The sequence below is a fragment of the Doryrhamphus excisus genome, linkage group LG8, assembly GCF_037039965.1.
Source record: "Doryrhamphus excisus strain RoL-2023G ecotype Guam linkage group LG8, RoL_Dexc_Guam_v1.1, whole genome shotgun sequence".
NCBI classification, from domain to species: domain Eukaryota; kingdom Metazoa; phylum Chordata; class Actinopteri; order Syngnathiformes; family Syngnathidae; genus Doryrhamphus; species Doryrhamphus excisus.
Window position 1 is genome coordinate 9976621 of NC_136364.1, and position 20503 is coordinate 9997123.

At 44.1% G+C, this 20503-nt stretch overlaps 4 protein-coding genes across 7 annotated transcripts in view; 3 read left to right on the forward strand and 1 right to left on the reverse strand.

The window, feature by feature from the left end:
- Positions 1 to 1494, forward strand: part of plekhg2 (pleckstrin homology domain containing, family G (with RhoGef domain) member 2) — a 47933-nt gene extending 46439 nt beyond the window's left edge. The window contains exons 15-18 of the mRNA XM_078792990.1: positions 893 to 985; positions 1084 to 1185; positions 1256 to 1315; positions 1472 to 1494. Coding sequence (XP_078649116.1) covers positions 893 to 985; positions 1084 to 1185; positions 1256 to 1315; positions 1472 to 1494 — 278 coding nt within the window. The remainder of the gene's footprint in view (positions 1 to 892; positions 986 to 1083; positions 1186 to 1255; positions 1316 to 1471) is intronic.
- Positions 1495 to 2159: 665 nt separating this feature from the next.
- On the forward strand, positions 2160 to 11827 carry LOC131134365 (uncharacterized). 2 transcript variants are annotated; one of them, XM_078792803.1, is made up of 6 exons: positions 2160 to 2451; positions 2535 to 2672; positions 2768 to 2893; positions 3104 to 4898; positions 5067 to 5304; positions 7075 to 11827. In XM_078792803.1, exons 1-6 carry the CDS (start codon positions 2188 to 2190, stop codon positions 10043 to 10045), a joined length of 5532 nt encoding a protein of 1843 aa, XP_078648929.1. In that variant the 5' UTR covers positions 2160 to 2187; the 3' UTR covers positions 10046 to 11827. The 2 variants fall into 2 exon arrangements, with proteins under 2 accessions (XP_078648929.1, XP_057935562.2); XM_058079579.2 differs by having other exon boundaries at positions 2160 to 2672.
- A 2931-nt stretch (positions 11828 to 14758) lies between these two features.
- On the forward strand, positions 14759 to 18691 carry il15l (interleukin 15, like). 3 transcript variants are annotated; one of them, XM_058079660.2, is made up of 5 exons: positions 14759 to 15124; positions 15191 to 15245; positions 15349 to 15393; positions 15815 to 15943; positions 17137 to 18691. In XM_058079660.2, exons 1-5 carry the CDS (start codon positions 15111 to 15113, stop codon positions 17242 to 17244), a joined length of 351 nt encoding a protein of 116 aa, XP_057935643.2. In that variant the 5' UTR covers positions 14759 to 15110; the 3' UTR covers positions 17245 to 18691. The 3 variants fall into 3 exon arrangements, with proteins under 3 accessions (XP_057935643.2, XP_057935642.2, XP_057935644.2); XM_058079659.2 differs by having other exon boundaries at positions 14759 to 15245; XM_058079661.2 differs by having other exon boundaries at positions 14759 to 15245; positions 15852 to 15943.
- Positions 18692 to 19370: 679 nt separating this feature from the next.
- triap1 (TP53 regulated inhibitor of apoptosis 1) lies at positions 19371 to 20132 on the reverse strand. Its single transcript, XM_058079665.2, has one exon. It carries the CDS (start codon positions 19988 to 19990, stop codon positions 19766 to 19768), a length of 225 nt encoding a protein of 74 aa, XP_057935648.1. The 5' UTR covers positions 19991 to 20132; the 3' UTR covers positions 19371 to 19765.
- Positions 20133 to 20503: the final 371 nt, after the last annotated feature.

Consider the following 20503-nt stretch of genomic DNA (forward strand, 5'->3'; position numbering starts at 1 on the left):
CTCCAAGTAGGATTGCTTAGTTATAAATTAAATTTTTTCATAGTTTCATTGTTCCTAGAACATAAAAAACTGTTAACTAATATGTTTTTTAACATTATTAGAGCCCTCAAGACATGACATAACACCCCTATAGTCACCTTTACATTTCTGTTACATCATTTAGTAGACATAATAAGAGAAAATAAGCCATTTAAGACATAAGTCAGACTTGTGCTTGTGTGTGTTGCTGTAAATGTGTTCCTTAGGGGAGCTGATTGAGGGGCGGCTAGGAAGGGATTCCTAAGGGGTTCAGGGTTCAGAGTTGAGTTTCAGCTATGCGTGGCCTATGTTTTTGTTATTTTCTCTGTTATCAGATAATTCAAACCTGCAATAAAAACGTCGTTGTTCTGGCGATCAAGTCCGGTGCTTGTGTGTCTCATCGAACAGCACTCTAACATTACTAACACCTAGTGACCTGTGGAGAATACTACATATCACATGAATCTGTCTTCTGAATACCTTATGTTTGTATTGTAGACATCTTTATGCTTGAAAAGGCCAGAAATGTGTTTAAATAAGCATCATTTTTAAAATATATTTTGGGAAAATTCAAAGCACAAAGTGGCAAGGGATTCATCTGTACAGTGACGGACAGAGCAATTACATTCTCGGCCACTGGATGGCAGCCTGTGTCGCCACCTTTTGCTATTCTTACTACATTTTCTCAAATGGAGTGGGGAAGAAGGACAGAGAAGCCATCATTATTTGTTATTTGTTAATCTTTTTTTAAAAGACCTTCCTAGTTCTCACCCACATGAACCATGCAGTTTTATTGTATAATTAGTATAATTGTATTGTATAATTAGTAAACAGCAAAGTCACTTTTTAATGCTACTTCCTTGCTTCCTTTCAGCCCCACACCTGGGCCAGGACCATTTGACGAAATCTTCAGCTTCTCCACATTTGGACGACATCCACACCTATCACCGCGGCAGAAGGCAGTCAGGTCAGACTTCCTCGTGTGAAGGAGCTCCTGAGTTTTTACACTTTGATCCCAATCAGAAAATCTGAATTGTATGATTGTTTGTCCTCCCGACCTTCCAGAACCACCAGAACTGCCAATGTACACACCTGAAAAAAGCAGGAAGGGCCTGCCGCTGTTGCTGGAGGGAAATCTGCCTTACAGACGCAGCAGGAGGCAGTCAGGTAGACTTTAGAAAACATAGAAGAAGAGTAGACTTCAAAAGGAAAACCGCTTTCTCTGTTTGTTTTGCAGCTCCAGCAAAAGACATCGAAGCAGCGTTTCATCCACATGGTGAGCAAGTGCCTACCATGTGTCAAAACACACACACACAGACACACACATATATATATATATATATATATATATATATATATATATATAGTATATGTATGTATGACTCATACGACCCATCTCGGTCTGAGGCACTAATGATTATTAGGTACCTTTAATTATTAGGGTGTGCCTCAGGTAACATCTCAGTGTGGAAATGAACGAAAGCAGTGCTTTTACTAGAATAATGCCAAAATATCATGAAAAGAAAATTATAATAACAATAATAATATGTAATAATTATTACAGTAATAATCAATACGGATCACATACATGCAGTGTAAATGTTTAAATGTACTACAGGCTATGTTAGGGGTCACCAAGGTTTTTTTTTGTGAGAGCTACTTTTACAAAATGAAAATGGCTACCACTTTTTTTATTGCTTTTTCATAGAATATTTCAAGCCAAACAAAGCCAATATGCTTGTTTTACCAGAACATTAATAAATGCTGGTATCCACAACTCATGTTTTGTAATAATATAGTCATAATATATAGCATGATATGGTATTTGTATATTATATAGTAGTAATGGTCACAGCTAGGAGACCAGGGTTCAATTCCACCCTCGGCCATCTCTGTGTGGAGTTTGCATGTTCTCCCCGTGCATGCGTGGGTTTTCTCCGGGTACTCCGGTTTCCTCCCACATTCCAAAAACATGCTAGGTTAATTGGCGACTCCAAATTGTCCATAGGTATGAATGTGAGTGTGTCTATATGTGCCCTGTGATTGGCTGACGACCAGTCCAGGGTGTACCCCGCCTCTCGCCCTAAGACAGCTGTGATAGGCTCCAGCACCCCCGCGACCCTTGTGAGGAAAAGCGGTAGAAAATGAATGAATGAATGAATAGTAGTAATGGATAAAAGTAATCTTTCGAGAAAAAAAGTCAAAATTTTAGAAGAAAAATATAAAACACTGCATTCTTTGTGGAGTTTGCCGAGTCGGCCAAGTTTGGGCAACCCTGCCTTAAACGAAGTTTGTATTTTATTAGTTGAGATCCCTTTCAAAGTTTTAGGTTCTCCAGATTGGCCGACCGGCTTTATATTAGGTCACATGACCATGGTGTCACCTAACGTTCTTCTCTTCTCTCCACCAACTCTTGATCTTCCAGCCTTGAAGGTAAGAACAAAGCACTTGCTTTTAAATACTACACCTTTAGCAGCGGCATCCAGCCAGACTAAACATCAATGACGTATTGGCAGCAGGCTGACAGCGAGGGCGAGCTGAACCGGGCCGACAGTTTGGGCTTAGCGGGAAGCAGCGGTACGCTGGCATCCTCCCTCATTGAGGTGGAGTCTGAGCGGGCCGAGCAGCACCGCATGGAGGAAGAGGAGGAGAATGTAACCAAAAACTTTGAAATCACAAGAAGCCATGACAACCCTGATGTACTGAACATTTGTCACCTAACATCCCTTTTCTTTTCCTTAATGCTCAGTTTGCTAAGGAGGGAGATGACGAAGAGGAGTTAGCCGCCCTCTGTGCTCCTCCTACTTTGTCCATCACAGAGGAGATTCTGGAGTTCATCAACCAGACCAGAGCAAGGGAGGGACTGGTATCGGTGGTGAGTGTAACCTGTCTGAGTCCAGGTCACGGCCAGCCTAGTGTTGAGAGTCGAATGAGAGTCGAGAGTCATCGAGCTAAAATACCAAGTTGTCAACTTGATGTCTCGATGCGCTGATGCACCAGCTGGCACCTGTGACATGAGCACAACTTGGCTTGACAGAGTGAAGGAAATCAAACACTCAGCTACATTATTTTTGTTTTGGATCAGGTCCTGGACCAGGCTTCTGAGAGCCAGCCTTCTACTCAGGAGAGGAACTTCACCTGCCCGTTGCCTCCAGTGGCCTCCAGCCCAGAGCAAACGCTCACATTGCAAGCCCAGCAGGAGGACGACACAAGTGTCGGAAAGCAGACTGCTGGCTATGAAAATGAACTTGAAAATGAAAGTGCTACCACGGTCCATGAAGAAGAGCAACAGAGAGTGGATCTGGAGGAAGAGGTGGAAAGAGAGATAGATCTTAGTACAATGACAGAAGAAGGCCAACAAGAGAACATGGTCTCCACACCAACACCTTCTTCCCCAACGCAGCTTCATCCTTCCATCTCAACCGAGGAGGACGGCGAGGCGTGTCGTTACCTCCAGCATGAGGAGGCCATCGACTGCTCAGCAAATCAAGAAGACTATCATCAGCCCACCAAGAGTTGGAAGGCAAAAAGAGGCTCTGCTCTTTCTGGACGTGACAAGAGCATCATTGAAAAAATCAGGAGCTACTACGAGGCAGCTGCTGAACTGGAGGAGGTTGAATCAAGTGAAGATGCTGGAGAGGGACAAGGTGAGACGTCTTCCAGGAGGAACAGTTTCTCGCAGATCCCCATGGGTCTGGTAAAAAAATCAGTGTCACATTTTGATCTGAGTGGTCACCAAAACAGGGACAAGAACGAGACAACTGAACCAGTCCAAACAGAGACTGTTCATGAGGTAAAGCCCAGTATCTCTCTCCAACTTCCAGAAAAAACTGAGGATCACGAGGAACACGTTGATAAACCTATAAACCCCCTGCATTTGGAAGACAAAGACAAAAGTCTCACTGACGAGTTACCGACCCCCATCCAGGTGGAAGACAGCGAGACTCCAAATGAATCCACCATCATCAGGCCCGCTGAAGTTGAGAAAGAGACTGAGGGTGAAAATGGAACCCCCTGCAAAGATCAGTCAGGTGAAGAACTAAATGAAGCAGGAGAGAACAGTAAAGGTGAAGTACCACAGCAAGAAGATGGATGCCAGAGCACAGAGAAAAATGAAATAAGTCTGAGTGTTTCTTTAGAGCAGGTAATGATGAATGAGTCCGGATATAACCTGAAAGAACCAGAAGAACCAAAGGGAAATCTGAAAAAATCCTCTAGAACTCTTTCAGAAACACCACCATGTCAGAAATCTGCATCCACATGGACTAGAACCAAGACCAGTAGAAACCTTGAAGAACTTCCCAGTCAAATTAAACTTGGACGAGGTTCCCGCCAGTCCAGGATTGTCACAACAAACCGTGCCTTGTTTGAGGGCATGCTATCAGACATCACAGGAATTGGCTTATTTGAGGCTAACCCTGTGGCAGACCCTTCTCTGATGGAGAACTCTGAGCGTATCCTCAGCAAAGTCCAAACACTGGCCCGCATGTACAGTGCCAAAGCCAGCACAATGAAGGTCCCATTGCATCAAAAGCGGGCCATTTTTGTTCGGAACAAAGTCGGTGATCCGACTGGGATATCTGGTGTTTCAACTCAGACCACAAGCCAGGCTCATTGGGATTTTCACAATAAACGTCAAACACAAATGAACAAAAGAAGCCCAACACCAACTGATGCCGAGCCAAAAACCAAATCGGACACCAAATACGACGCCCAAAGACCCTCCAAGACCAAAGTCCATACACACACATCAGAAGTCCCTGCCAAAGGACAGAACCACGCCAAGGCTAACAGCAAGAAGCAGAACCACATGGTGACCCTGGAGGACAAAAACAGCTTGGAGGAGAAGATTACCACACAAGTAGAGCGCAAAAGAAATGGTAAATATTTTCTTCAAACATTACACAGTCTTGACTACCACATCTAGTAGTTTCACTTTAGGACTTTGAGACGCATCTTCTTTTAAAGTATCACTTTGTCACTTTGTCAGTGCTTTCTTATTAGGTGTGATGCTGGATTGACATTTGTTCATCAACATTTTCCTGTAGATGCCCAGGAGACGGCGGTGCCCAGTGACCCTCTTGTGTTAATCAAAGACCAGCAAAGCATAACAAGCGGATTCAGCCTCTCCAGGCCCAGGGACTTCATTTCAACTCTGAACAAAGACCAAGATGATCGCATGGACCGTAAAACTCCTCAGACATCCATCACACCAGACGCAGTGTCACCCAGTTCACTCAGACTATCCTCATCCAATGTCAACCAGCATACCAGTAACACCCACAGGTACACATTTGCTGCTTTAGATGGATTTATTAAATATACCAGGGATGTCAGGCTGCACGGTTGTCGAGTGGTTAACACGCAGACCTCACAGCTAGGAGACCAGGGTTCAATTCTACCCTCAGCCATCTCTGTGTGGAGTTTGCATGTTCTCCCCGTGCATGCGTGGGTTTTCCCCGGGTACTCCGGTTTCCTCCCACATTCCAAAAACCTGCTAGTTTAATTGGCCACTCCAAATTGTCCAGAGGTATGAATGTGAGTGTGAATGGTTGTTTGTCTATATGTGCCCTGTGATTGGCTGGCGACCAGTCCAGGGTGTACCCCGCCTCTCGCCCCAAGACAGCTGGGATAGGCTCCAGCACCCCCCGCGACCCTCGTGAGGAAAAGCGGTAGAAAATGAATGAATGAATGAATACCAGGGATGTCCTGATACCACTTTTTCATGTCTAATACGGTGAAGATACTGCAATATTGTATATTGTTCCCCTTTATTGTTGTGGTAAAAGATTAGTATGCATGTACTTTGCTTAATATAGACATTGAAAAACATGTGTTGAAACTGTGCAATAATATTCTGCTCGAGCAAAAAATACTCGGCTGGAATAACCGACAGCAAAGTGCAGCTTAGTTTATACGAGCAGTCAGCATAGCAACTTGTTTAATGGATGCAATTAAACTACAGTGGAACCTCAGTTAGCATGCATGGCGGTTAGTTTGTTTTTCAGTTAACATTGACAATTTATACGATAATTTGCCTCATACGTATAGCACACATCTTGTTGCGTAATTCATAAACTGCACTTAATGCATTTTTTATATTCAGTCCTTGTTAGCATTCTAACACATGGAAACAGGAACCTTATAATGTGTAGTTCTAAAAAAAACTACTAATGTAGTTACACCACAGGTCATATAAATGTTAATGCAAAACTTGTTTTTTTTGGTTGTACAACTCTAGTTTGACAGGCATTGAACAATTCGAAATGCAAAAAAAAGAATGAAAATGATAAATGAGGCTGCACGGCGGTCGAGTGGTTAGCGCTCAGACCTCACAGCTAGTAGACCCGAGTTCAATCCCACCCTCGGCCATCTCTGTGTGAAGTGAAACATGCTAGGTTAATTGGCGACTCCAAATTGTCCATAGGTATGAATGTGAGTGTGAATGGTTGTTTGTCTATATGTGCTGTGCGGCCTGTGATTGGCTGGCCACCAGTCCAGGGTTGGAGGGATTATATAGATTTTTTCCCAATATTTGATCCAGTAGATGTGGTCAGTATCGAATCGATACTGATACTGAGTGGCAGTTTGGACCACCCCTTGTCAAATATTCATTCATTCATTAATTTTCTACCGCTTTTTCCTCACGAGGGTCGCAGGGGTGCTGGAGCCTATCCCAGCTGTTTTCGGGCGAGAGGCAGGGTACACCCTGGACTGGTGGACACCCAATCACAGGGCACATACAGACAAACAACCATTCACACTCACATTCATACCTATGGACAATTTGGAGTGGCCAATTAACCTAACATGTTTTTGGAATGTGGGAGGAAACCGGAGTACCCGGAGAAAACCCACACATGCACGGGGAGAACATGCAAACTCCACACAGAGATGGTAGAGGGTGGAATTGAACCCTGGTCTCCTAGCTGTGAGGTCTGCGTGCTAACCACTCGTCCGCCTTGCCGCCCCCTTGTCAAAACATTTAGTTATATTCCGTCTTAGATTTCATCTAATCTATTGTGTCCTAATGGTATATTTTCCTGGTCTCTGTAGGTCAGAGTCGAGTGAAAGAATCCATGTTTACACGGAAGTCTCTCCATCTGTAAACAGCATTGTTCATGACCACTCCAGTCTGTCTGCTCACTTTGCACATGGGAATGTTTCCAAAGATGGAACTGGTCAGCACAAGTATAAACAAGATTTGCCAGCTGAGAAAGTTCCAGAATTCCAGGTCCTGCCAAAGTATAGTGAGAGTGCAACACAGCCAAGCCAAGATATGCACAGTGTTCACACAGGGCCGGAATGCTTTGTCTGCACTGGACACAGGGATGGAGAGTCAAGCCCAGCAGACGTTGTGTTGATGTTATCATCAACACACAGTCTGACGCCATCACAATGCCACGCTTTGGTTTCACAAAAAGACGAGCCCCCCAAAGAATGTGGAAGAAATATGGTGGAAGAAGGAAGTGGAGTTCTTCCTGCCTCTGGACCCCCAAGCAAGCAACATCTCCCAGGGATTAATACAACCCAGACGTATTCGTCACAAACAGGGAATTCTTTCCCAGAATTTAAAGCCACTGTACCAGAATTTGTGGCACATCCAAGACAAGGACCAAGTCCAGTGCCATCACTGGAATCAAAGCCTTCCCAAACACAACCGGAAGTGCCCTTCTCAGTCTGTTCCTGGAAACCGGACCACCGGTCTGACCAGGACACAGATGTCAGAAGATCCCCCCCCGCCTTCAGACCAAGCTTCAAACTCACATCTCCTTCTCCTCCTGCAACAAACCTCACACCTAGGGCTGTTCCATTATCTTCTCCCACTCTCCTGTCTAACAAAGGCTTTGTTTCAACGGATGCTATCTTGCAAACTCCTACCTGTTTCTCTGCCCCTCCATCATCTGGAAGGAGCTTCTCCAAGCAACCTTCTTCTGTCTCCTCTATGACACCTTCCTCTGCATTCAGTGGGAAGTCTTCATCCATAGAAGCAGGACCTAGAATTTCTTCCTCTCTACGCTCTCCAACTTGCTCCTCTCCTGTTCCATCATCCTCCACATTCACAAGGTCTTTAGCCGCCTCCTGTATCAGTCAATCCATCAGTCAAAATTTGGCAAAAAAGAATAATTTCAGACAAGCCCAAACCTCAAACACATTAAATCCCTCCTCCTCACCATCTCTACCATCTTCTCACCTACGGCGGTGCTCCCCATCACCTCGGCTCCCTCCAAACCAGGAAGCTTCCACCACACCGGCCTATTCCCATTTGGGGTGCACAACCGATTGGAATCAACATCCACGGTATCCTCCATCATCTCTCCGCTCCACCTGTTCTTCCCCGTCATCTCAAGCATCAACTCTTCATCAACGCTCTCTTTCTCAACGCTCCTCTTCTCCTTCACATATGAGGCAAAGTCATCATCCACCTTTGTCAACCACCTGTGCCCCATTTCATCTGTCCCCCCATCACCAAATGGACTCCTCACAGAATGTCAACAACAGCAATAATGCCAACTTGTCTGCTTTGACTGCAACACGCTTCAACAATACAAGCACAAACTATGATGCTAGCAACGGTCGTTGGGCAGCCTGTCCACAGAGGATGCAATTAGCCAATGGAAGCGCAACTACCACCACCATGCAACAAACCAATGACCGTTTGTCGTTTGGCTCACACAACCGTGTAGCCCGGCCTTTTTCTGCATCCGAGCCAAACTCAAGAGTCCAATCTCCATCCCCATGTGTGAGCCCTGCTTCTTTTAGCGGACTCTGCTCTCCGCCACCTCAGCTCCATTACTCCTCCCCCATGGCCAACAAGCCTCCCCACCCCAGAGGCTCACGGATGGGAGGGGCAAGTTACCATAATCCATTAGGTCTAACGTTGGAGATACCTAAGATCTCCTCGGCAAGTCAGTCTTCCTCACATTTCAGCCCTCAAATCCTTTCCCCGCCTCCTATCGGGGTGTCGGTTTGGACTCGTGATGTGGCAGTGCCCCAACCCAGAAATCCACGAGTCACCTCTCCTTCTCGGCCTTTTTCTTGTTCAGGTCAACCAACCTTTGCCAATACCTCCCCTTCCCCTTCTCCTTCTGCCTCTCTGCACAGCTTTACAAGAGCTGCATCTCCTTCTGCCCTCTGGGTTCTTGGGTCCCCGAAAAAGCCCCATACTCTACGAAGGTCTCTTTCCAACCTCTCAGACAGACCCCCTAGCCCAGCTCAGAGTAGACCTGATGGACTGCGTTACTCGTGGGGTGAGAGCAGTCAAAGGTCTTTTGGCTTTACTGCTAATTATCAAGATTCTTTTGACCAGCAGGAGTCTGGTCCAACCAGTCCAAGGAGCACAGGGTCCTCCTATGGCAGTTCACCATCTGGCCTTAGCCCTCGAAGAGAACTGCAGTCTCCAGTCTCCCCCAGAAGATTTACCCCCATTAGGGGCAACTTTAGTGGACATTTTGCCAGTGAACCTGTGCTGGACGGACAAGTGCTTTGTAAGACATACAACGGAAGTGACGGCCTCTATGCAAGTGGTTCCTGCATTCCTTCTCCTCTAACCTCACTTTCCCAGCCCCTGAACTCCTCTCCGGCTGTCAGCCAGACAGATTGGGGAGATCCGGAGTTGGAAGATGGGAACTGTCGGAGTCAACTGATTTGTGCCTATGTTGGCGAACCTCCGCACGAACAAAACCTCTACTCCTCCTCATGTGTGGTCCTTTCCTCGCCTTCAGCTGCCCTCAACCGGTCCCAACTCAAAGCTCAAGTCCCTGTAGGGAGCGTGGAAGCTTCTGTACCATCACTGGGGTCATCTCCTACCAAAGCGTCCAACCAGAAGACCAGCTACGCCACAACAGTCAACCTCCAGATTGCTGGAAGTGGTCGAATAACATCCTTCAGCACTGCCCATGTGAGTGTGAGCCAACCATTGCAAGGTGGATCTGGATCTGGAGAACCGCAGACAGCGAGAAGAGTCAGCATTAATGGACTGTCACACGCGTCATCTCCTCTTCCTCAGAACTGTAGCCAGCGATGACAAGACTTTCTAGCCATCATTGCTTGATGAAGGCATCGAAATTAGAAGACCAAAATGAGTCCACTTGGTCCAAAGCGATCTTTCCCAATGTCCAAGTGCAACATTAAAACATTGGAATGTTTGAGGACTTGCCAAGATCCAAAATCGGTGTCTATTCTTGTACACAATGACTCAAGAGGGAAAGATCCTCTTGGGTGTGGAAAATATGTGGACATCCTTTTGACAGATTCTGTTTGTGTTGAAAAGCACACAACTTTGAATGTTTTTAGAGTAGATGTGGACATTATAGGTGCGGGGCTACTCCTGGTCTGAGTGAAAGACATTTCAAATAGATCTGTAAATCCTTACAGTCGGATACGTCGGAACGTCAAACAAATGCGACTTTATATATTGCTTTAATTATTTGTTTTATTTAATCAAAGCATATTTTTGGCTTCTGGGTTATGAATGAGTTAACCAAATTGTATTCCTGTTATTTTATTGTTTATTTATGAAAGGCACTTAATAACTTTTGAGTCAAGTTGATAATTTGCACAGTGTTTGGTGCATGTGTCAGCCGTGACGTTTCTGTTGGAAATAACGCGTCTGGAACGTTCAGACTAATCCATTTGTTTGTAACACCAGTTCAAGTTCTGTGAGCACGTAAAAAACCAACCCCCTTGACACCAGACGTGGTGCGGGGTCGTCTTCCTGGAACTGACAACAACCACATGGAGGAAGCCAAGCGGTTTAAGCACCATGAGCTCACTGAGGAATGTCGAGGCTTTGCGACCTTCTCTCTTTGTAAGACCTACACCCTGCTTGGCTACAAGACAAGCAATCAAATCTACCACGGAAGCTGCAGCGATAGCTTCCAGGTGGATGTGGATTGAAAGATGCAAGATGTGCTGCTGGGGCATCAGTTGGGGTCTGATCAGCTCTGTCTGGCTGGGTTGGTATCTGATGGGTCGAAACACCCAATGATCTCAGGAAACATCACTGACTATGTGTCCCCGGTGCATTCTGTGATGTATCTATACACCAGCAGGATGGCTACATGAAAAATTATTGAAATACAATATCTTTGCAAGCTTTTGAACTTCATGTCCCCTCAGCCGTATTATTGCAACTGATTTATTCTCATTGACTGATACTGTGCAAAAAGGAAAACTGTACTTTTCAGCCACAATCCTCATGTAAGAACATACATTTTCTTTTCTGTGCGTTGTACGGATATAACAACAATTACAAAATCATAGCTAAGAATGCATGTAAAGGGGCGCAACTATTCTGCCTATGGAACTTTTTGAAAAAGAACTCCCCAAACCGTCAACAACAATTTATATTAACCAAGCTACAGGACATTGTTATTGTAGGCGTTGACTGCGAAGAACTAATTTTAAGGCGTAGTGACACCACACCAGGACCGGACACTCACTCACAATGCCTCAGGCCACTACGAGAGGTAACGCTGCTGTGTTTTTGTTTTTGAGTTTGGAAAAATTCCTTTCTATGTTCCTATGTGAAATCAATGCGCCAAAGAAGGAAGTTACAGTAGTGCTAAAAATAATAAAAATACTGTAAGTATTACATGTTATCATGAATGTGCCTGTTACTACGTGAAACCATATAAACACATTACAGGTTTTTGGAGGTGTTTTGTAGGCGGAATAGGTGTGTCCCGTTACGTGTGTTATTAACTGCGTTTTCACATCAAGATTGTGGATGATGGGCAAAATTCCAAAGTACTTGGTGCTAAAAAACAAATAGTATTTCAAGTGTAAAGTGAGGCAGTAGTCGAAAGAAAGAAAGAGAGAGAAAGAAATGATATCAATCAAAATAGTGGAGATGTCATTGGGAGTAGTGCATGCACAGGCAAGTAGCAACTACGATAGAGATCTACCTGCCTGGGCCAGGTAGATCAAATCAAATGGGCAAAAAGTGTACTGTGGCAGTACTTTATACACTGTGTGGATGTGAAATATGAGCTTTTTGATTGGCTGTTTAAAAAAGGGAGGTTTTTATGTGAACAATCTGTACATCAAATAAAAGTGTGCCGTGCAAAACCCAAATACATCGACTGGTTGATCCTACTCCAAGACTACTTAAAGGGGACCCATTGTGCTAATTTTCCGGGCCTTTGTATTGAGTTGTGGACTCCTACAGAGCAGCTACACACCATAACCAGCACAGAAAGCTTTCTAGTTTTTCCAGAATTTGTACCTATTCAGCTGTATTTGTTTGGATTTCTGTTTTCATGTATTCCAATCACGGTCCACCTCGAGGCACGCCCACTCCTCTGTGGTTGGTTACATTCCTTAGAAGGACTTCCGGCGATTTATCTTTTCAAAATGTCCGCTTTTACAGCCATATGTGTTGGATCCTTAATCCGATGCAGAAGTAGAGACTGGACAGTCCAAAATTTTTTGAAAAGCGGTTACAACAAGATGACTCTCAATGGTAAGTAGCTTTAGCATTTTCTACAGCATTGGTAATGTGTAATTTGACAATTACACGTTTTTTTGTGGGACCACCAGTGTTTAAAAAAACCTGCCCTTCTGACTCTTCCACACGACCTGGTAATGTTAGAAAGACTAGGGCTTCAGTAAGTTTGTTGGCTGGTCCAACTGCATACTGGCCTATGTTCACAAAACAGTCCAGTGTGAAATGTTGACAAATTTAAATTAGGGCTGTCAATCGATTAAAATATTTTTATCGTGATTAATCAGATTTTGTCCATAGTTAAGTCACATTTAATTGCAGGTAGACATAAGTTTTATCTATTATAAGTAGGGGAAATCTCTTTCTCAATTTCTGCTCAATATTTGTTCCGGCTTGTGGCTGCAGAGTTAACATGCTTCAATCAAACTACGGTGTGGGCCGAGGGTCAAATGCACATTAATCGCTCAGTCAAAAAACTTGCAGCCTTCCAAGGAAACTTCTGTAATGCGTCATTAACATGTTAACTTTGACAGCCCTAATTAAAATACTTTTCTTTTGCTGGTTGGGAATCAGGAACTCCAACCACTTGTGCCTGATGGTGGCGTCTTTAAGAATTGTAAACAAATTATAAACAAATCCCTTTCACCCCAAGAAAACACTTTTTATGAGCCATTGCTAGCAAAATAAACACAGAAGCAGACCTTGGGGGGAGGCGGAGAGTGTAGCTGGCCTACAGCCATGCCCATTAGGAACCCTGCTCCATTGTGACATCAAAAAGGAACAGGTTTGCAACACCCCTCTGAAGCCTTTTGAGCCATTACAAACTTCTTTCAACACTCACTTCCAAAGGTGCAAACCTCATTATCTGTGACTTTGGCAACATTCATTTCTAAGTCAGAAAAGTGGAAAAACAATATAGGTCCCCTTTAAGGGTTTACTTAAGCTCTGTTCAACACAGTTTCAGTGAATAGATCCTGATCAGACAGTGTGGTCTACCCACACTGAGGTTAGACCAGGGCTATGCAACTGACGGCCCATGGACCAAATCCAGCCTTGGAAGGACATCAGGCTGGCCTGCGAGTTCAGTTCAAAACTGCAGTGTAGAGCATCAACAGTGACTGAAGTGAAGAGTTTGATTTCTCAAAACAATGTGTTCAAAAGAGTAATATGTTTAGCATCGCTGTCCCTTTAAATCCCTTTTAGAATGGGTTTCCAACTGAGTGAGGAAGAAGGATAAAGTACGAAGCCAAAAACGTACCACTTCCACATGTAAAGAGGGGACAACTTTTTTTCATTCTTGTATGTTGGACTCTGCATCCATGGCTGACTATGTGATGCAAATTAAGGTAATGTCTCATCAATGTAACATTACTGACACCTAGTGACCACAATACTACATAGATATGACTTGTCTTTCAGTATTTTGTGACTAACAACAATAGAGACAGGACTGTGTATTAATATTGTGGCCTGTTACGTGTATGATGTACATTTTACCTATATTATTCCATATTTATAAACATTACTGATTTAGGGTTCATTATATGTATTCTCTGTGTAAAAAAAACAGCATATTTTTGGATTTTGAAAAAATTATTTTTTTTAAGCAAAAATGCTGAATGCAGGCTGCACGGTGTTCGAGTGGTTAGCGCACAGGCCTCACAGCTAGGAAACTCGAGTTCGATTCCACCCTCGGCCATCTCCATGTGGAATTTGCATGTTCTCCCTGTGCATGCGTGGGTTTTCTCCGGGTACTCCGGTTTCCTCCCACATTCCAAAAACATGCTAGGTTAATTGGCGACTCCAAATTGTCCATAGGTATGAATGTGAGTGTGAATGGTTGTTTGTCTATATGTGCCCTGGAATTGGCTGGCCACCAGTCCAGGGTGTACCCCGTCTTTTGCCCAAAGACAGTTGGGATAGGCTCCAGCACCCCAACGACCCTTGTGAGGATAAGCGGTAGAAAATGAATGAATGCTGAATGCCGAGCATGTTGGGAGTCACTGGAGCGCTTTTTGTATTGTTGCACCAAAGTGACCATTTTCTGTCATCCAGTCAGTGGACAGCAGTGTGTTTATAGTAGCTTCACCCTCAACAAGCTTAAAAAAACGGGGGACCTTCGCTTTGGGAACCTTTATAATGGACTTTGTACAACTTTGTACAACTTAAGTGTCATTGGATCCCTTCAAAGCGGCTGTGTAAATCTAAGTAATACATATTTTACAAACAAGTTATTTTATTCAAGGACACACCGCATGGTGTGCAGGAAAGCTCATCTGTCTACAATGAAATGATGAAAAAAAAACTTACAGTAAGTGCAAAGATTATTTTAAAGTTACACAAGACTTGAGTGACTAATGAAGATGTGCTGGACCCATGGTGCTTGTCTCTCAGTGTGCTAAAAGCTGTGGGGGAAAAGAGGCGCGGCGCAGAACGCAGATGCTGGAAATGTGGGCGGTGCCTTCATTGTCCATCCAGCAACAATTTGCGAATGACTCCAAGACTGCACAATACAGGAGGAGGCAACAGTCTGGACTTTTAAGCTGCTCCTAGATCTCTGTGGAAACTAGATCCATCTGATGACTGATGTCTTGCTTCCTCACTTTGTGGCTCTCTACCGGGCTTCACTAAAGATGATTGCGCCATGCTGACAGGAAGGTTAGTGTTTATGGGGATGATTTTATGCGTCTCCTGTCTGCTTGACGTGCAAGCCAAAGTTTTTAGCAGGGACGTCATCAAACAGGTGGAGATCCTGATGGAGAAAGACTCTTTGACTATGGTACGAGGAATGAAATTGCATTGCTAACTGTAACAATTAGGCAGCACTCATGTGTTGTTGTTTGGTGTGAAAAGATGCTAACTTTGTTTTTCTCTCTGTGAAGTGTGCAGGCTGCAAGCTCTACACACCCAGTTTAGGAGACTACAAGGTGAGTGGTGTGGCATCAGGGCCAGCAAACCCTTCCCTGCTGGCCTAAATACTATCAGAAGCACTGACCGTACATTTACAACTCTCATATGAAATTGAATTCATTTATTGCAAACAGTTTATTATCTTCATTTCATAGCGTGTTTCTTGGCTGCATTGCTTCTATGTTACATTTTTTTTTTTGTCCAATCACATGTCAGCTTCAGTGTGTGGCCATGTCAGTCTAACCTGCCCAGGACCTTCAATATCAGCCGTGCAGCACTGTGTCACTGAAAATCTATTAGCAATCAATTAGCAGCAATAACACCATTGAAGCACATTTTGTTTTATTTCTTCAAAGGCCTTCCTTAAAAGGGTCACGGATGTCTGCTGAGGCTCCTCTTGGTGCCTTCACAGCGTCATGCTTCTTTCTCTCCCTGCAGCGCTGCCCCATCACCACCCTGAATTGTTTTTCTGCAGAGGTCAAAGTCCTCCTTTTGGAGTGGGAAATCCGTCCCAAACCCCCACTGGAGTGGGGCCTCAAGTTTCTTGCGGCAGAACTCCCCCCCCAGGTGAGGAGACAGGAAGAGACAACACAGTGTAGACTGCAGGGATTATATACTTATAGAATTATTAAAACTGTCAAAGGATTCAAATTTAATCAGATTAATCACAGTTTTAATTAGTTAATCATGATTAATTAGTAAATATGACTGACATTTGCCCGTTTTTAGTGTGTTTAATGAGTTTAATTCACAAGAGAGGCAGGCTTGCTCTGGTGGGCATGCATTAATATCACTAACAAATGTAATGTCCATCCATACATTTTCTATGCCCCTTATCCTCACTATGGTTGCAGGTATGCTGGAGCCTATCCCAGCTGTCTTTGGGCAAGAGGTGGGGTACACCCTGGACTGGTGGCCAGCCAATCACAAGGCACATATAAACAAACAACCATTCACACTCACATTCATACCTATGGACAATTTGGAGTCGCCAATTAACCTAGCATGTTTTTGGAATGTGGGAGGAAACTGGAGTACCCGGAGAAACTGGGACAACTTGCAAACTCCACATAGAGATGCCCAAGCGGAGAATCAAACCCAGGTCTTCCCAATCCCCTGACTGTGTGGCCTACATGCTAACCACTTGGCCAAAATTTTATTCATTCATTCATTCATTCATTTTCTACCGCTTTTCCTCACGAGGGTCGCGGGGGTGCTGGAGCCTATCCCAGCTGTCTTCGGGCGAGAGGCGGGGGAAAACCTGGACTGGTCGCCAGCCAATCACAGGGCACATATAGACAAACAACCATTCACACTCACATTCATACCTATGGACAATTTGGAGTGGCCAATTAACCTAGCATGTTTTTGGAATGTGGGAGGAAACCGGAGTACCCAGAGAAAACCCACGCATGCACGGGGAGAACATGCAAACTGATGGCCGAGGGTGGAATTGAACCCTGGTCTCCTAGCTGTGAGGTTAACCGCTTGACCGCCGTGCCGCCTGCCAAAATTTTATGCAATTAATAAAATAAAGCAACCAGTCCAGGGTCTACCTTGCCTCTCGCCCGAAGTCAGCTGGGATAGACTCCAGCATAACTCCAGAAATCTGCATAGCAACAAGCGGCTGCCAAACAAGTGACCAGGAAAAACATACCCGATGCTGGTTTCAGCTTGCCAACAAATCTATCCTATCAAAGTTGTGAAATTGAAGTAATGTGACACGGAGTCACTGATTTGAGATTGTCTTGTCCATACAGACAGAGTCTGAATCATGTCAGTGTGAGCTCCACAAGGAGGAAGACGCCAAAGACTTCCTCTCACAGCTGAACAAAATGCTACAGGCCATCAACTCGGACGACAGCTGAACACACCGATTCCAACTGGGGACACTTTTGATGGGAGTTTTGCCCATGCTGGCCATGAACCTTAATCCAGGTTTTCATTCATGATATTCCACGGAAAAAAATGTCTTGCTTCTTATCCCGCAGCAGGTTTTACGATTTGGTTGAAGACCGTGGGGAAGTTAGATTTACGTTGGACGTTGGATATTCATCTCCGTAGGAACAGCGGGAATCCCCCTCATTGTGTCCGGGCTGCTCTCTCCTGCTGCGGGGAGCTCTCACCCAAGTGCCGCTCTCGGAGCTGCTTGTTCGTACTAGGGACCGTCAATAAATTTCCATTTTCTATTCCATTGAATACAGTTTGCTAATAAAAAAACACATCTAAATCACACTATAAATTGATCCAAAACCATGTCAAATAATTGAACATTTAGAAACATCTAAAAACATTTCGCATGCCCATTTTAACATTTTTATATTTTATTGACTTTTATATGACATTTTAACATTAAAAACTTATATATAACTTGCAGACCATGCAGACCATGCTTCAAATCACTTTATATTAGCAATCCCAGCCTTGTAGTACATTCATTCATTCATTCATTTTCTACCACTTATCCTCACGAAGGTCGCGGGGGTGCTGGAGCCTATCCCAGCTGTCTTCGGGCGAGAGGCGGGGTACACCCTGGAATGGTCGCCAGCCAATCACAGGGCACATATAGACAAACAACCATTCACACTCACATTCATACCTATGGACAATTTTGGAGTCGCCAATTAACCTAGCATGTTTTTGGAATGTGGGAGGAAACCGGAGTACCCAGAGAAAACCCACGCATGCACGGGGAGAACATGCAAACTCCACACAGAGATGGCCGAGGGTGGAATTGAACCGTGGTCTGTGCGCTAACCACTAGACCACCGTGCCGCCCCCTTGTAGTACAATGCACACCTATTTGTTTTTCAAGTATTGTTTAATATGATTTTATATGAATGTTTGCTATAACAAAATCAAGGATAATATTCGATAGCTTCAAACACACGTGACCTAGTGTTATTGTGTTACTTTGTTATCACTCTCTGCACTAATTATTGCTGGAGTATTACAAAGCAGTATTTATTCCCATTCAGCAAGTGGAATAGGTCATGAGCATGATGATGCATGTCACATCAGATGTTATCATTTGTCTCAGGTACTGTGTGATGTGTTGTGGATGGTTCTCATGTCTGGAAGTGTCGTCCGAGTGATTATACCTGCTGTTTTCAACACTTTGCGGAGTGCCTGATGATCAGCCTTACTACAGCTAGATAACCACTCAAATATGATAATATAGTTATCACTCTGCTAATGGCACAGTTATAGTTCACCAAGAGTATTGAAAAGTTTCGCAAAAGGTGTGCATCATAGTAGGCTTGTATTACTTACTTACTTATACAGTTGTTTCAAGCACCTAGGTCACATGAGTTTGAAGCTATTGAACATTATCCTTGATTTTGTAATATCAAACATTCATATAAAATCCTATTAAACAATACTTGAAAAACAAATAGGTGTGCATTGTACTAATATAAAGTGCCTGGGCGACGGCCTGCAAGCTATAACACAGTCGCATTTTTTAATGTTAAAAAGTCACATAAAATATAATAAAATATAAAACTGCTGAAAATGGACGTCCTAAATGTTTTTAGGGTATGATTAATTATTTGACATGGTTATGGATCAATTTCTGGTGTCATTTAGATTTTCTTTTTAACAAACTGTCTTCAATGGAATAGAAATGAATGGAAATTTATTGACGGTCCCTGGTACGAACAAGCAGCACCAAAAGCGAAAAGCCCGGGCACAGTGAGGCGGACTACCGCTGTTCCTACGGAGATGAATATCCAACGTAAAACTAACTTCGACGCGGTGTTTTGAAGTTTAAAGGCCTAGCAGACAGAACTACTGCTGGTGTTCTTAAACGTTGCCCAAAAACAAACATTCATTGCATCAGCAGTGATAATGATGCGGTAACTGAACCACGATCCACCTCTCCAAGAAATGTGACACATTAATCACATTAACACACACAGAACAAGCTGCCAGACACTATTAGTCAATTCATACTTTACTTGCAAAGAAAACATTGAGGAACGCGCAAGTCAGAACAAAGCAGACATTTTATTTTGCAATGAACATCAATATTAACACAGCCTTATCATAAAAATTACACGCCGTTTTGCTGCAGAGAAGTCTGTTCATCAAGAGTAAAATATGTGTGTGTGTGGGGGGGGGTTAAGGTGAAGAAAAAACAAGGTCCAAATGACGTGTTTGAAAAGCAAGTGTACTGCGAACTCCAGCGAGCACAACCAAATGCTTTTTAATGCAATTAAAGAAAAAACTGACAGCAGTTCAATCCAGAATTCACGGTTTGTTCCAACAGCAGAAAAAACAACTTCGGTTCTTGTTGAGCTCTTTCTGTGCGCATGCTCAGTAAGGCCCAGACTCGATGCGGCCGTTCGATGCTGTGAGAAAAGACTTTTTGGCCCCTCAGTGAAGACATCAGCTCTCAGGCTTGTCCTTGTTGGGCCCCATGAAGTCCAGTCCGTCGACCGGGATGTCCTTGTCCTTTATGGCCTTCTGCACGCAGCGCTGGTACAACCGGAAGCTCTCGGTGCATGGGTCGCCGCTTCTCTCTCCCTTGAGGAACTTCTCGGCGAACCAGCGGTTAAAACACTGATCATATTCCCGCTTCAGGTCCGTACAGGCTTCCCCCACGCTGTTCATGATGCTGAAGCCCCTTTAACGAGACGCTAAATACCTCCAACACACGCACGCTTCTCAGCAGACTTATCAAGCCACGGCTGGCGACCGGAAGCGTAACGAAGATCGTTTATTTTTACTCACCCTCACTCTTCCAGCAGTTGCAATTCCCTCAAAAAGGCTCTGGATAAATGGTCAAATCAAAAACGAATTGAATGCCATCCTTACACACTAACATGAGGACAGTAGCCTGTAGAAAAGTGATGGTTGAATAGTTACAAACATACCCCCTGTTGGCTATGAGAAGTATATGAGATAATGTGGGAGCAATCTGATTAGATAGTCAATTTTGTTATCCACGTGTCATCATTTAAGAAACATATTCTCCGTTATCTTCTCGCAGAAACCAACACACAGCCACCACCACCTTGTCCGCTTCTGTCCTATTAGATTGCTTTTCGTTTTCAAATTGAGCTTAGGTCCGACTCCGAGTGAGACGTCTTTACTTTCGATCTATCAGCCACCCAAAGTCACGCG

Bases quoted from the DNA above. Each gene is read 5' to 3' on its own strand.
- il15l (XM_058079659.2), top strand. From the start codon at position 15,111: ATGCTGACAGGAAGGTTAGTGTTTATGGGGATGATTTTATGCGTCTCC. The intron at 15,394-15,814 runs GTGAGTGGTGTG...CTCTCCCTGCAG, and splicing joins CCAGTTTAGGAGACTACAAG to CGCTGCCCCATCACCACCCT. The intron at 15,944-17,136 runs GTGAGGAGACAG...TTGTCCATACAG, and splicing joins CGGCAGAACTCCCCCCCCAG to ACAGAGTCTGAATCATGTCA.
- triap1 (XM_058079665.2), bottom strand. From the start codon at position 19,990: ATGAACAGCGTGGGGGAAGCCTGTACGGACCTGAAGCGGGAATATGAT.
- LOC131134365 (XM_078792803.1), top strand. From the start codon at position 2,188: ATGGATAAAAGTAATCTTTCGAGAAAAAAAGTCAAAATTTTAGAAGAA. The intron at 2,894-3,103 runs GTGAGTGTAACC...GTTTTGGATCAG, and splicing joins GGGAGGGACTGGTATCGGTG to GTCCTGGACCAGGCTTCTGA. The intron at 5,305-7,074 runs GTACACATTTGC...TGGTCTCTGTAG, and splicing joins CATACCAGTAACACCCACAG to GTCAGAGTCGAGTGAAAGAA.